We start from the raw sequence: 15501 nt of genomic DNA on the forward strand, positions 1-15501 counted from the left end.
AGGCAAAGAGGCTCGATCTCTTTGGTAGAAAAATGTATTCTACATCCAGCCTCCAGCTGAGAGTAGCCAACCATCAGGCCTTGCTTGGCTGTTACAATTTTAATATTTGGCAGTCTATGGCCAAGTTCGTGGACTCGCTGCCAGAGGACCCCAGGAAGAAATTCCAGGCTATCCTCGATGAGGGCAGGGCAGTGGCCAGTGCAGCCCTCCAAACGGCCTCAGATGCAGCAGTCTCTGTGGCCTGGACCACGGCCTCGGCCATTTCAGTGAGGCAGGTGTCCTGGGTGCAGTCATCGGGCCTTTCGACGGAGGTTCAACAATCCATCCAGGACCTGCTGTTGGATGGCCTGCCACTGTTTTCCAAACAAACAGACAGTAAATTGCCTGGCCTGAAAGACTCAAGGGCTATCTTGCACACCCTGGGCCTGTACACGCTGGGACTGGCAAGGAAGCGGTTTAAGTTGCAACAGACACAAAGGTTTGGCAGCCAACCTCAGTTGGAGTCCTTCCACAAGAAGGACAAGGGCTATAAGCACCGGCAAGGCCATCAGCCGGCATCCTCTGCTCACTCAAGCTCCACCCATAACCAACCGGGTGGTAAGCAGGCATTTTGAGGGTGTGCTCGAGGGCGACCTTCCAGCCTGTGTCCTGGATCCTGCTCCCCTTTTATTTTCCAACCGCCCGCCCCCCTTCCTCCCTACGTGGGCCACTATAACATCAGACCAGTGGGTCGTCAGCACAGTAGCAGGGGGATATGTCCTCCAGTTTATTTCTATCCTCCCTCCCCCTCGTCCTTCTTCAGGGACTCTTCTCATGAGCATCTGCTCACTCAGGAGGTGCAGGGCCTTCTGCGGGTGGGAGCCGTGGAGGAAGTGTCCTGCTGCATTTAAGGGCGGAAGGATTTTACTCCCACTATTTTTTTAATCCCAAAGGCCAAAGGGGGTCTATGGCCCATCCTCGACCTGTGGAACCTCAACAAGTATCTCAAGAAGTTGAATTTCCCCATGGTCTTCCTGGCCTCCATCATTCCTTCCCTGGACCTTGTAGACTGGTACGCTGCCGTCGATTTGAAAGAGACTTTCATATATCGGTATTCCATGGTCACCGACAGTTCCTACGTTTCGTAGTTGGCACCGCCATCTATCAATTTGCGGTGCTCCCCTTTGGCCTAGCAATAGCACCAAGAGTGTTTATGAAATGCATGTTGGTGGTGGCGGCCTACCTCAGACGTCGGGGTATACAGATTTACCCGTACCTCGACAGCTGGCTCATCAAGAGCCGATCCAGGTCCAACGCAGCATCAAGATGCTGCAAGCCACCTGTCAAGCTCTGGGTCTGCTGATAAACTAACAAAAATGTTAATCCCAGTTCAACAGATAGACTTTATCGGGGCGGTGCTCGACTCTACCCGAGCCAGAGCATTTCCGTCTGGGACCAAGTTCAGGGCAATGTCAGATCTAATTGCCCGTGTCACCGCACATCTGCTCACCACTGCCCAGGTCTGTCTTGGACTATTGGGTCACATGGCAGCATGCACGTATGTTGTCCGCCATGAAAGACTCAGGCTGCACCCCCTCCAAATGTAGCTGGTGGCACTCTACTTCCCTGGCCACACATCACCTGGACAAGGTTATCACGATCCCACCGAGGGTACTTACCTCTCTGCAGCAGTGGATTGACCCGAGGTTGGTGTTGGAGATCATCAAGGTGCTCTTCCAGAAGTGGGGGACTCCTTGAGTGGACCTGTTCGCCACCAGACAGAACAGAAAGTGTCATCAGTTCTGCTTTCTCCAAGACCTCAGCAGAGGCTCTCTTTCCGATGCTTTTCTCCTGTCATGGTCGGGAGACCTGATGTACTCCTTCCCACCAATTCTGCTTATCAACAAAGTCCTCTCAGAAATCAAGAGGGACAAGCCCCGAGTCATATGAGCAGCATGGCCTTGCCAGCATTGGTTTGGCAAGCTCATGGTACTGGCCGTGGCAGCTCCATGGCCACTGCCCAGCTACTCTTGCAGGATTACAGTCGGCTCCTGCACCCAAACCTTGCCTCTCTCCACTTCGCAGCTTGGATGCTGCGTGGCTGAATCCAGAGGAACAGGCCTGCTTTAGTCAGGTACAGTAGGTTCTCTTGGAAAGCAGAAAACCCTCCACCAGAGCAACTTACTTGGCAAAGTGGAAGCATTTCTCCTGCTGGGCATCAGAGCCGAGTATCTCCCCGAGCCAGTCCATCCTGGAGTACCTGCTTCACTTAAAGCACCAGGGCCTCGCCTTCTCTTCGATCAGGGTGCACCTGGCAGCCATATCGGCCTTCCATCCTCGAGTCCAGGGTAAATCAGTATTCTCGCATGAGATGTTGATCAGGTTGCTGGATGGCCTTGAAAGGCTCTTTCCGCTGATCTGGGACCCGGTTCCCCGATGGGACCGCAACCTAGTCCTCTCCAGGCTCATGGGTCCGCCCTTCGAGCCCATGGCTTCTTGTTCCCTTTCCCACCTGTCATAGAAGGTTTCATTCCTGGTAGTGATTACCTCGCTGAGATGAGTCTCCGAGATTAAAGCCCTCACTTCGGAGCCCCCATACACGGTATTCTACAAAGACAAGGTCCAGCTGCCGCCTCACCCGGCTTTCTTGCCTAAGGTGGTGTCGCACTTCCATCTCAACCATGATATCTTCCTCTCGGTGTTTTGTCTAAAACCTCACATGACCAATGAGGAGAGGTGGCTGCACACTCTTAGATGTCAGGTGCACCCTGGTGTTCTACTTGGAGCGCACCAAGCTCTTCAGCAGATCAACCCAGCTTTTTATCACAGTAGCTGACAGGATGAAGGGCCTTCCGGTGACCTCTCAGAGAATTTCGAATTGGATCACCACCTGCATCCGTACTTGTTACAAGTTGGCGCAGACTGTGCCTCCACTGATAGCGAAGGCCCATTTAACGGGGCACCGGCGTCTTCGACTGCCTTCCTGGCACATGTCCCTATCCAGAATTTATGCAGGGCTGCGACGTGGTCTTCAGTATACACATTCACGACACATTATGCCATCACTCAGCAGGCCAGAGATGATGATGGCTTCAACAGAGCTGTGTTGCAATCGACATGTCCATGAGCTCCTACCTACCTCCAGTGGTACTGCTTGGGAGTCACCTACAATGGAACGGACATCAGCAAGCACTCAAAGAAGAAAAGACAATTACCTTTTCGTAACTGTTCTTCGAGATGTGTTGCTAATGTCCATTCATTGACCCACCCTCCTTCCCCACTGTCAGAGTTTCCAGCAAGAAGGAACTGAGGGTGGGGGGAGCCGGTGGCACCCCTTATACTGGTGCATATGCACGCCACTCCAGAGGGTGCCAGAGCCAGTCCCCTACGGATAGCACTCAAGGAAAAACTTCCGGCACTGATGCATGTGGCAAGTGTACACACCTACAATGGAATGGACGTGAGCAACATGTCTTGAAGAACAAAGAGTTATGAAAAGGTAACTGTATATTCCCACACAACACAGAAGGATGGGATTTTACTCCAGGTAGTTCCTGGTTCCAAAAAAGAATGGCGGTTGGAGACCTGATCTAGAGCTAAGATTACTCAACCGATTTGTAAAGATTCAGAGGTTCAAAATGGTAACTCTTGCAGCAATAATTCAATCATTGGACCAAGGGGACTGGTTCTCAGCCCTCAGCCTTCAAGATTTTACTTTCATATAGCAATCCAGCACTCCCACAGAAGGTTACTATGCTTCACTCTGGGTCAAGAGCATTTTCAATAAGTGGTGCTCCCGTTTGTTCTCTAGTCTGTGCCCAGAGTGTTCTCAAAAGTTCTTTCTGTGGTAACGGCTCATCTTCGCAAACAAGGAACTCTGATTTTCCCATATTTCAGTGATTGCTTGCTCAAAGGGCGGTCCTTCAACGAAGCTTTGATGGCCACTCAGAGGGCTGTAGACCTGTTTCTCAGACTGGGACTACAATTAAACATCCAAAAGTTTACCTTAACCCTAGTACAATGACTGGAGTTTGTAGGAGCTTACCTCGATGCAGTAAGCCAAAGCATTCCTCCCTTCTTACAGGTTCGTAGCCCTAGCCACTTTAGTCACTACAGTTCAAGTCAACCCACAAACACTGGCCAGAAATTGTCTTCAGCTATTGGGACATATGGCCGCTGGCACCTTTGTAATAAATCATGGGACACTTCACATGTGCTGCATCCAGGGGTAGCTCAGAACTGTTTATTCACCAAGCAAACAGTTTAAACAAACTACTCTCCATGCCTTTGGTAGTCAAAAAACGCCTCAACTGGTGGAAGAACCCTCACAATGTTTTCACAAGGGTCCCCTTTGCTCAGCCGTCTCCAACATCAGTAATAAGAGAGGCATCCTTACTGAGATGGGGAGCTCATCTAGACACTAACACTGTTCAAGGCAGATGGCAGTCTCCCAAGTCCACCCTCCATGTCAACTTGTTGGAATTCAAAGCAGTCAGAAATGTCTGTATCCATTTCCTCCCACAGATTAGGGGCAAATACATAAAGATCCCGATGGACAACATGTCAATGTATATTTTACGTAAACTGCCAAGCGGGAGTGAGATCACCTTCTCTCTGCATCAAAGCAGTGGGACTTTGAAATTGGTGCATACAAAACCAGATCAGCATCTTAGCAGCTTACCTTTTGGGCATACAAAACACTACAGTGGATGACCTCAGCAGCCATTTCTCACAAGATCACAAATGGGAGATAGATCCCACTGTACTCCACCACATATTTCAATGTTGTGGCATCCCACAGATAGACCTGTTTGCCAAGAAGTGCTCCCAGTTCTGCTCAAGAAGTGATCCAGGTCACGTCGTTGGAGTCCAGTCATTCTGTATGCATTTCCCCCAGTTCCACTGATATCCAAGGTGCTGTTCAAGATAAAGAGAACCAAGGTTATTCTCATAGTTTCAATGTGGCTGTGACAAACATGGCTTCCTTACTTCACTCAGCTTGCTGTTTCTCAATCGTTTTCCAGACCATCCCCTATCTCCTCTCTCGGATGCTGGTCAAATCCGTCACCCCAACCTCAGAGTTCTCCAGCTGAAGGCATGGCTAATTAGATAGTTTGCATGGTTAGAAACAACTTGTTCTGAGCCATGAAGAAAGTGCTGTATCATAGAAAGAAACAATCTGCTTATGACACATATACAAAAAAGTGGATGAGATTCAAACACTGGTGTGACCTAAAACATCTTTCGTCTACATACTCTCTATTATCATTTTAGAGCTAAAAATGACAGGTTTATCTTTAAGCTCTGTAAAAGTGCATTTGGCAGCTGTTACTCCTGAGGACATTCTGTGCCAAAAAATTAAAAACTCTGCACAATATTTTAAAATTCCGCAAGTTTTATTTGTCAATCAATAAATAAATGCAGAGGCTCCAGCATGGCAGTGGGGAGCACAGGCCATTGGCTGCATGAAGGTGGGAGATCACCCTGCAGCCCCCTGACCCCCTACTCCTGGAACACAGACTCAGCAGTGAGATTGCACCCAACCCTGGGACAGCACAAGGGCTGGGCCTGTCCCAGAAACACCCTGGGGCCCTGCCCCTCTGCGCCAGGTGCACCAGGTGTGGGGCAGGCAGGCTCAACCAGGTAGGATCCAAGTGTGGAGGGGCTCAGTGTGGGGGATCCGGGTGTGGGGTGAGAGGATTCTGTGTGGGACAATCTGGGTTCAGGCAACTCAGTGCGGGGGTCTAGGTATGGGGGGATCTGGATGCACAGAGGCTCGTGCGGGGGGGCAGTTCCAGGTGCAGGGGCAATGGGACTCTGCAGGGGCTTCCAGGTGAATGTGGTTGGGGCTCAGCAGAGGGGTCTGGGTGTCTTAGCGGGGGGGGGGCTGGGTGCTGGGGGAGTGGGGCTGGGTGGGGTGGGGGTCAGTGATATGGGGGTCTGGATGTGGGGGCTCAGGGTGTTGCAGAGAGTGGGGCATCAGGGTAGGGGTTTGAGTGCAAGGAGCTCAGTGGGGGTGCAGGGGTGAGGCTCTGGAAGCAGGTGACCTGGATGCAGGGGGGCTCCAGATGCAAGGTTTGAAGTTCAGTGGGGTGGGGTTGGGGTATGGAGGGCTAGGGGGGTTCTGGATGTACCGGGTGAAGCTTGGCAGGGGTGTCTAGGTATGGGAGGTCCAGATGCATGGGGGTTGAGTGGCTGGGGAGCAGCTCCCTGTACAGTGACCCCTCCCCCACAGCTCAGGAGCAATGAGGGCAGGAAGCAGGGGAGGATGCTGAGCTTCCTGCAGCTGGGGGAGGTTTCTAGGGGTGGGTCTGACACAGTCCCAGCCACTCCTTGCAGGGGAAGAGGAAGTATTGTCCTCTACTGTCTCCAGCCCAGCCAGGACTATCAGCTGGTCCTGGCTCAGGGTAGGAGCCACTGGCTGGGGTGTCCCCAGCCCTGCAGTGATTTACCTCTCTGCCAGCTACTTCAGGTGCCTGAAATGATGTACCTGCATTGCTAGGGGAGTAGTGCATGACTGCTCTTGCAGCTTCCCTTTACTTCCCTGTCAGAAAGTCTTTTTTCCTGCGGGGAAGCAAAGAAATCTGGGGGAGACATGAATTCTGCGCACACAGTGGTGCCGAATTCCCCGAGCAGGACGCTGTTACAGCCTTCCATCATATGGTAGAGGGGTTTTTTTGTCTTCGCTCGTCCTGTAACAAGAAGTTTCTCAAGGGACTGGACAACCTCTTCCCTCAGATCAGATGCCCTACACTGGCATGGGACCTCAGCTTGATACTCAAATGTCTTACAAGGCCTCCCTTTGAACCTATGGCCACCTGCTCCCTTCTACACCTGTCTCTGAAAACTTAATTTCTAGTAGCAATTTCTTCTAATCAAAGAGTGGATGAGATAGGGGCTCTGATGCTATGCTCTCCCTTCACAGCCTTCTTTAAAAATAAGGTCATGCTGCGACCTCATCCCAAGTTTCTGCCAATGTTCTCTTCAGAATTCCATATAAATCAACCCTATCCACCTTCCAGTTTTCTTCTCTAAGCCACAGCAGGATAAAGGAGATGCGACAGTACATACACTCAATGTCAGGAGGACATTAACCTTTTACTTGGACAGAGCTAAACCTTTAGGAAATCTCCCAGATTATTTCTCTCCATTGCAGACAGAAGTAGGGGATTTCCAAGCAAAGGCTCTCCAGATGGATATCTGGCTGCATTACCTACTGCTATCAATCTCGTGATTTTCAACCTCCCTCTAGGGCAGTGGTCTCCAAAGTGGGGTGCGCAAGAGGATCTTTGGGAGTGCGTGGCAGGAGGAGCGCTTTTTTTTTTTTTTGCTTCGGCTTTATTTGCTTCAGCGCGGCAGGGGGTGCGTGCTCAAAATTTTTTTACTGATACGGGTGCGCGATCAAAAAAGTTTGGCGACCACTGCTCTAGGCTATGAACTCATTTCACAAGATCCCTCAAGAACATTACCATATGTAGAGCTGCGACATGGATGTTTATTCATACATTTGCTGAACACTATGCAATCACTCATGCCTCAGTTTCTGATGCCATATTTGGCCCTACTGTTCTGTCTTCAATCCTAGACTCCACTGTGAAGCCCCACTCCTTTGTAGAGGGTACTGCTTGATAGTCATCTAGAGTTGAGCACCCATAGGGACACTACCCGAAGAAGAAGAGAAGCTACTCACCCTATGCTGTAACTGTGGTTCTTCGAGATGTGTCCCCCATGGGTGCTCCATTACCCACCCTCCTCCCATCTGCTTCAGAGTTCTTTTCAGTGAGTTCCACAGTAGAGAGAGAACTGAGGGTGGTTTGCCTCCACAGCTCTATATAGCATCAGTGCATGGCATGAGGGTGAAGGGCATGAGGCTACGGGGGACACGTGTGGGCCAAACAGACACTGCTACCTAAAATCTCTGATTTGAGGTGCATGGGCACAAACACACCTAGGGTGGAGCACCCACAGGGGGACACATCTTGAAGAACCACAGTTACTACACTAGTTGAGTAACCTTCTCTTTTCACATGCAAACATTGTCTTTGTGGAAAGCTCAATAATGTCTCATAAAGCTATTCCTATTGCTAAATATCTTAGCTCTCTTTTGCTTGATTCTTTAAAAGTTGTCTATCTAAGGGCCCTTGACAATACAAGTTCAACCCAGTTACAACGTGGCTTTTCTCTGACCTTTTAAAAATCACAGTTGTGATTTTCAGCAGAGATAAAACCTTAACTTTGGTCATAACCGCACTAAACCCTTGAATGTAACTTGGTCAAGCCTTGACCCAGGTTCTGAAGCTCTATTGTGTTAAGAGGCTTTCTACATTCCAAATTGCAATGATGTTATAACTGAGTTATTGACACTTATTTGTAGGATAAACTGAATCTGAAACATTTAGTACTAAATTCTGCTCTTGCTTACACATCTTTGTGAACTGAGAATAAGTTCCATGACTTCAATTGAGTTTAACTGGTGTAAATGAAAGAAGAATTGAGCCCTTTTTCACCCATGCACAGCTGTGTAATATATTTCTTTTTTGTTTTTAGAGCACAATTAGAAAATGAGAAGAAAAAAAGGGAAATAGCGGAAAAGGAAAAGGAAAGAATAGAGCGTGAAAAAGAACAACTAATGGAGCGCTTAAGACAAATTGAAGAACAGACAATGAAGGCCCAAAAAGGTAAACTCTCATTCATCATGTAATCCCTTTTATTTCAATCCTTGCAGAAGTGTTGAATAGTTTAGTTCCACAATTTAGGATTGTTTATAAAAATTACAAAACTTAATGACATTTTTATTAATGGACATTTTTGTATACAATTTTGATTTTAACATTCACTGACATTTGTAGTTCAAACACTGCAGCATTTTTTTAGAAGTTGAATTATATGCTATTTGAATTGTGTACTATTGAATTGTTTAAAACAATGTATAATTTCACTTAAAATGATGTATAATTTTCTGTGTTCTTAGCTGCACATTTGTAGAATCTTTGTGTCATGGGTATATAGGGCAAGCTGCACTTCAGAACCCTTTTAATTCCTCTCAAGGACACCCCTTTGGGGATAGGTTTCACTACCTTCACCCCGTCTACCACTTTTAGACTGGTTCTCTGGGCTGCAGTCCCCTGTTTACTAACCACGTTAATCTGACAAACCCAATTGTATTTGGCAACTGTAAACTCTTTTCCTCTGAGAGCCTGTGACAGCAGCTGATTAGAGTGACTCAAAAACAGCTTAATGAAACAAAGCATTATTTATGCACCCAAAGGTACCTAACCCGCAGAGCAAAGGGATAAAACAAACGTCTGTACACGTTTCCCCTTACCTGAACACTAACCTTTCATTGAGAACTTTAATAAGCTCTATTCTGCCCAGCTATTCCATCTCTAAGATGGGAGAGACAGCCTGCTTGCTGCAGTTTGTGTCTCTGTCTTCTCTGGGCTGCAGCTGACAAGCTGCTCAGCCCCACAGTCTTTCCTAGGCCAGCATCTTTAAGGTTTTATCCTGACCTAGACTCAAGTCTGGGAAGAATAAACCCTACCTGCCTGGATGAAGCCTTATCTCACTGAATGAGCCATTTTTTAATATTTTGTTTTATTCTCATGGATAAGAGTGTGGCCCTTAGCCTTATTTTCTGCACGTGATTCAAACCCTGCTCTGAAGACAGATTAATTTTTTTCATAGGCTTTTCTGTGACGCTTGCCACTACTGTATCTGTATGCTTCACAAACATTAATCTCCACAAGACCTGTTAGGTGGTGGTATTATCTCAATTTTATAGGTGGGGAACTGAGGCAGAGAGAAAGTTAAGGTCAAATGTACATACTAAATTTCGGTGTCCAATTTCAGATGCCTAGGACCTGATTTTTCAGAGTACTTACCATTACCTTTATATGCTGAAAGCGCAGAACCTATTGATTTCAGTTGCAGCTGAGAGGACTCAGTATTTTTGCAAATCATAGCCCTAGCATCTCAGTTGGGGCACCCAGAAAATGAGGAACACAATTCACCACCATTTAACTAACTTACAATTTGGGTAATTTATTGACTTCATAGAGAATATAAAATTTGATACATTTATATTTATCAGCACAAAAACCAGCTAACAGTGTCTTTTGTGAACCTTCCTTTGGACAGAGCTGGAAGAACAGACAAGAAAAGCTCTAGAACTGGATCAAGAACGAAAGAGAGCAAAAGAGGAAGCAGAGCGCCTGGAAAAAGACCGTCGAGCTGCAGAAGAGGCTAAAGCTGCTCTAGCCAAACAGGCTGCTGATCAGATGAAGAATCAGGAGCAGCTAGTAAGCAGTTGAAATCCAGCTACTGTTATTTCAACAAGTTGAAAATACAGCCTTTTTGGGTTTGACCTTAATTACTTTTTTGTTGAAAGAAACAGATACTCTTCCTTGATAGAACATAGGTACCTGTAAGTTACCTTGACCATTAGATTCCAGCTTTGATAAGCAGATTGCCACTTATGTAAAAGGTATCAATCACAATAGTTTGACCTGTTCATTAATAATAATAAATTTAAAATGCCAATAAGTACCTAAAATTGATACTGAAATATGTTACTCATAACATGTAGTGACATCCTTTGTAGGTTTTCCCATAGTCACCTCCAGGAGCCATTGCAGTCCTTTAGTGTCTGGTAACATGCTGTGCTCGATTGCTCATTATCGGACCATATTACACTAATATACTTGTATTATTTAAAGAAATTGTACATTAAAATTTCAGGGTGAGGTTTTCAGGAGCATTCAATGTTGCCTAAAATCAACGATAAAATTCCTATTGACTTCTTTGGGAGCAAAGTTGGCCAGTGCTGAGTGCTTTTGAAAATCCCACCCAGAATATAGAAGTATTTTTTCATAATAACTAAAATTACCTGTATAGGTGGCATACATCAGCATACTCTGCTATCATAGAGATCATTGTTGAGAGGTTGCCAGAATATGGCTATCTCCCACTGTATTGCTACCCACAGCAGAAAATAAGATTTGGGGGCGGGGACAGGGAAAACGTAGTATGCTTCCCGCACCGATATATCCTGTATAGCCACTCTGAAACAAACCCTCCTCCTAATATTTCAGGTTCATCTGGTTGAGAACCAGAATGGCTTCCCTTAGTTTCTTTCACTGTAAGATGGCCAGTCATTTTCATCCCATTGGGAGGCTGATCTTTCTGTTAAATGGAAAAAAATTAAGCTTAAGAAAATATTATGTTTGAATTCTCTTGTTTTTAGGCAGCAGAACTTGCTGAATTCACTGCCAAGATTGCACTTCTAGAGGAGGCCAAGAAGAAGAAGGAAGAGGAAGCCTCAGAATGGCAGCACAAAGTAATAAACTTTTATTCTGTATTAACTTGGGATTTTCAAAGCAAGGAGTTAGGTGTAGAATTCCCATTGAAATTTAGTGAGGTTGGGTGCATATCTGCCTTTGGCTCCTTTGAAAATCCCACCCCAAAAGACCCAGTCCTCTAACTTCTTCAAACCATACAAAATATCTATTTAATTTCAGAATACTGAGTGATAAAGCAATGTGGAGAAAAATACTCTCATCAGAACTCCTTTCTGCTCTGGCTTATATCCTCACAGGTTTCAGTCTATAAATGACTCTGCTAGTGTACAGAAGGAGTGGTTACCATATATGTAGACATTTAAACTATTTTCTTTTTAATTCTTGGATTATTTTTAAATCACTTTGAAGGTGAAACTATATAAATGCTAAGTAGTAGTATTATTATTTAGGCTTTTGCAGCCCAAGAGGATTTGGAAAAGACCAAAGAAGAACTGAAGACTGTAATGTCTGCTCCTCCTCCACCACCACCACCACCACCTCCTCCACCACCAGTTATTCCTCCAACAGAGAATGAGCATGATGAACATGATGAGAACAATGCTGAAGCTAGTGCAGAACTGTCTTCTGATGGTGTCATGAACCACAGAAGTGAGGAAGAACGGGTAACAGAGACACAGAAAAATGAACGTGTTAAGAAACAGCTCCAGGTAATGAAGGTTTGTGGTTGCATTAATGGTATAATTAAGCCTTCAGTTTTTCATTCCTTAATTGCTGAAAATCTTGTGTATTTAAACAGCACATTTAAGTGAAACTCTAATGTGTAGTTTCCTTTGCATATTTTATCACTTACTAGATTTGTAATTAAACTGCACAAAACTGAGTAAATAAGACTTGGGGTAGAATTACCTACTCTGTGTGTAGTTTAAAAAATGCACATATAAATGTGATGCTGCACTACCACAAATATTTACAATCAAATATTAAAAATGTAAATTCATCTGTAGTACACTGAAATCCTTAAAACTTAATCCTTTAATTTCTGAACCAAAAATTGTTATACCCTACTAACTAGTGTTTTGTCCAGTGAGTATTATTTGGGTTTCTCAGCAGCAATTCACAGTATCTATAAATGTAAAAAGCAAAGTAAAAATATAAACCTGTTAGGACATAATTTATCTCCATTCAAACGGTTAGACTCTAGAAGGTAATGTTTCATTTTTTTCAGGGTTTTTTTTTTTTTTTTAAAGTGATCTGTCATTGGACAATTTACTAATACAACATAAGGGTACCATTTTTCTATGACGATACTAAAATGAAAGTGAGCACCTATTTTTTCTCAGTATCCGTATTTTACCAACAAACAATATTTTCTGAATTGTGTACATATCCTCCTGCTGTGCTGGTCATGGTACTCAAGCAGAGAAGTAAATAGCTGCAACCTTTCAGTTAAGTAGAAACTAGAGTAAAGTCAAGCCCTAGCTTCTCCTACCAGACTCTGTTCCCTTGCTCTTATTAGAATTCTCCTCCTGGGATGCTAGAATGTGAAGAACCTTTGCCTCCAGGTTTGTTATCCCCTCAGTCTACATGATGCATCTAACAGCTTCAGTACAGTCAGGTATTTTCACTTCTTTCTTGAGCATAGCAGGAAGCATATGGTTGGCATTTAGCAAATCCCTGTCCAAGACTGTAGATCATATGTTGTCAGAAAATCCTAAGTCTTGGTGCCGAGTAGTGAAAATGCTGAAACTCAAATATTTTATTCCCACAGACACTAAGTTCTGAGTTGGCCCAAGCCAGAGATGAAACCAAGAAAACACAAAATGATGTCCTCCATGCTGAGAATGTTAAAGCAGGTCGTGACAAGTACAAGACTCTTCGACAAATCCGACAAGGCAATACAAAGCAACGTATTGATGAGTTTGAGGCAATGTGAGAGCTGTTACTTTGCATATATGTTCTTCGTAAAGCTGAACCACCAACAGAGAAACAAGCAGGCCTTTGCAGATTTGAAGATTGCACCCCACTTTGCCAAAGCACTTATACCAGTTTGACTGTGGTGGTAAAAAGACAAATTTAGGGGAACCCATTCAACAATAAGGCAGTCTGTCATCTTTGGCTTTTTTGGGGAGGGAGATTGGAATGGGGGCAGATGGTTTCCATTGTCTTAGGTTTTATTTTTCATTTTCATAGTTTGTGCCGCTTGTTCTCTTGAAGACTGGCGCTTACTATATCATGGCTGTCAAGTGTGTGTGTTACCAAAACACAAAGTCAGAAAGGACATTAGATCTGAACCTAAAACTGATGGATACTATTTCAGTGTGATGCAGTTTGAAATTACATTTTCCCATGTTGCCACATTTCCTTAGGAGTTTGATATTGCTGACTTTATCATTTTTTCACCAAGCTGAATTCTTTGGGTGTTTCATGTCCTGTCATCATTGATGGTTTTCTTTGCCTACCTGTTCACAAAGGTCTAGATGGCAGGTAGTAGGTTCCAGCAGAGATTTTAAAATGGAACACTACCTGTGGGCAGCAGTTGTCTGCGATTGGCCTAAATAAGTATTGCTTTTTCACTTTAGATGTGTAGAAATGTTCTAATAAAGCAAAGAAAAACAAAATACAAGAAGCTTGTATCCTGTTTTTTTAATGATTATTTTAATTACAATAAGAAAAACCTGGACCTTTCTGGCAAGGGAGCATATGAAAACATCAGTCCCAGGGAGGGGACAGTATCCTACCTCACTACTATATACATGATGACAGGTCCTTCAAACACCATGTAAACTTGAGTGTGTAAATTGACTTTCATCTTACGATAATACTATAGAAAGATAGGAATCTTTACTCTTAAGATTTTGTTTTACTTTAAGATGGCTTTATAGTGCTAAATACTGCTTAACTGCCTTTTTGTTGAGTTAAATTATAAAATGATATGATGTACATTTAAACTGTAACCTGTCACTGGTATACTATCTTACAGGAGGGGTGTGGAATGTGTTTGACTTAATGTGTTTATGGGTTTCTCTGTACCAAATGAAAATTCCCATAATTGGAAAAAAAAGAGGCTTGTAGCTTCATTTCTCAGTGATGCCAGTGTGTAATTGTTATTGTATCTGATGTCTGATCATTGTCACTCAGTTGTCTCAAACTCTGGAAAAAGAGATTTAAACGAGATTTTTTTAATTTTAGAGGGTTAAATAGTTCATAGAAAGTGAGTCTTTCTTTTAAGAAATTATTTTACAACTAACGTGGACTGCAATTATTCTTCACTTTATAGTACCTTGGTTAGTGTCTAGTTGGAAAAAGCCCTGCTTTCTCTGAGGATGGTTCAGCAATCTTCCATTTGGTATTATGCACTCATAAATTTACACTTATCTATTAAAATATGCCATTTTATTAAACATTTTTTCAGGCACAATAGGTTCAAGTTATTTATGAACAGTTCAACTGAGCTTTTTTTGATTTTGCTGAGTTAAAGACACACTATGTGGGATGATATCATGCAAAGGGTATAAAGTTGATTTAATATATTTTGGGTTGTGGAGCTAAAAATAGCTGGCTAACCTTGAGAAGACTGGTGTGCAAATGTTGTGCACATGCTTCAAAACACAGGTTGGTGGAAGTTTATTGTTTCTACTTGCAGTGCATTGAAAGAACAGTGTGTGTATCTCAGGCTTCCTGCATTGAAGCATGAGCATTTGAATTTCCAAAGCGTTAGAACCATCTGCCATAGCAGGTGAAATACTCTGCTTTCAATGGGTTTTTATGGTTTTTCCTGAAATGTGTGCACTAACATTACTACATCAGTTTATCAGTGTTGATAAATACCAGTTAAATTTGCTGTTCATAAATCTACGATATATAGATTAGAATTAAAATGGATCTAATCCATTTATAAAGCTGTGTGAATTTTTCTAAATAACCAGGAACAACGATTTGAAATGTGGATTTTCACAATGAACCAGAGTGGTTATTACCAATAGTTGGGAACACTTATTGATGCAGAGATATTATGAATGCATTTAATGAGTACTCGGTGAAGCAAATTTCAACATGCTTTCCCCTTAGCATCATGTTTTGTGTTGTACAGTTAAGCTACAATTACATCTAATATTTTGGATAACATTAATTGGTTAACAATAAAGAGATACAGTTAATTTCTTTGAGGTCCACTGTTGTTATTTAATGTATTTTACCCTGGCAAATCTGTTAAACTCATTGCAAT

At 43.9% G+C, this 15501-nt stretch overlaps 1 protein-coding gene across 2 annotated transcripts in view; it reads left to right on the top strand.

Annotated features, from left to right (window-relative positions):
* RDX (radixin) overlaps nucleotides 1–13298 on the top strand; it is a 125389-nt gene extending 112091 nt beyond the window's left edge. For both annotated transcript variants that reach the window (XM_065405032.1, XM_065405041.1), the window contains exons 10-14: nucleotides 8527–8657; nucleotides 10117–10277; nucleotides 11222–11314; nucleotides 11726–11983; nucleotides 13045–13298. In XM_065405032.1, the coding sequence (XP_065261104.1) occupies nucleotides 8527–8657; nucleotides 10117–10277; nucleotides 11222–11314; nucleotides 11726–11983; nucleotides 13045–13209 (808 nt within the window). In that variant the 3' untranslated portion in view covers nucleotides 13210–13298. The remainder of the gene's footprint in view (nucleotides 1–8526; nucleotides 8658–10116; nucleotides 10278–11221; nucleotides 11315–11725; nucleotides 11984–13044) is intronic.
* Nucleotides 13299–15501: the final 2203 nt, after the last annotated feature.

This window comes from Emys orbicularis, chromosome 1, assembly GCF_028017835.1.
Source record: "Emys orbicularis isolate rEmyOrb1 chromosome 1, rEmyOrb1.hap1, whole genome shotgun sequence".
Lineage (NCBI taxonomy): Eukaryota > Metazoa > Chordata > Testudines > Emydidae > Emys > Emys orbicularis.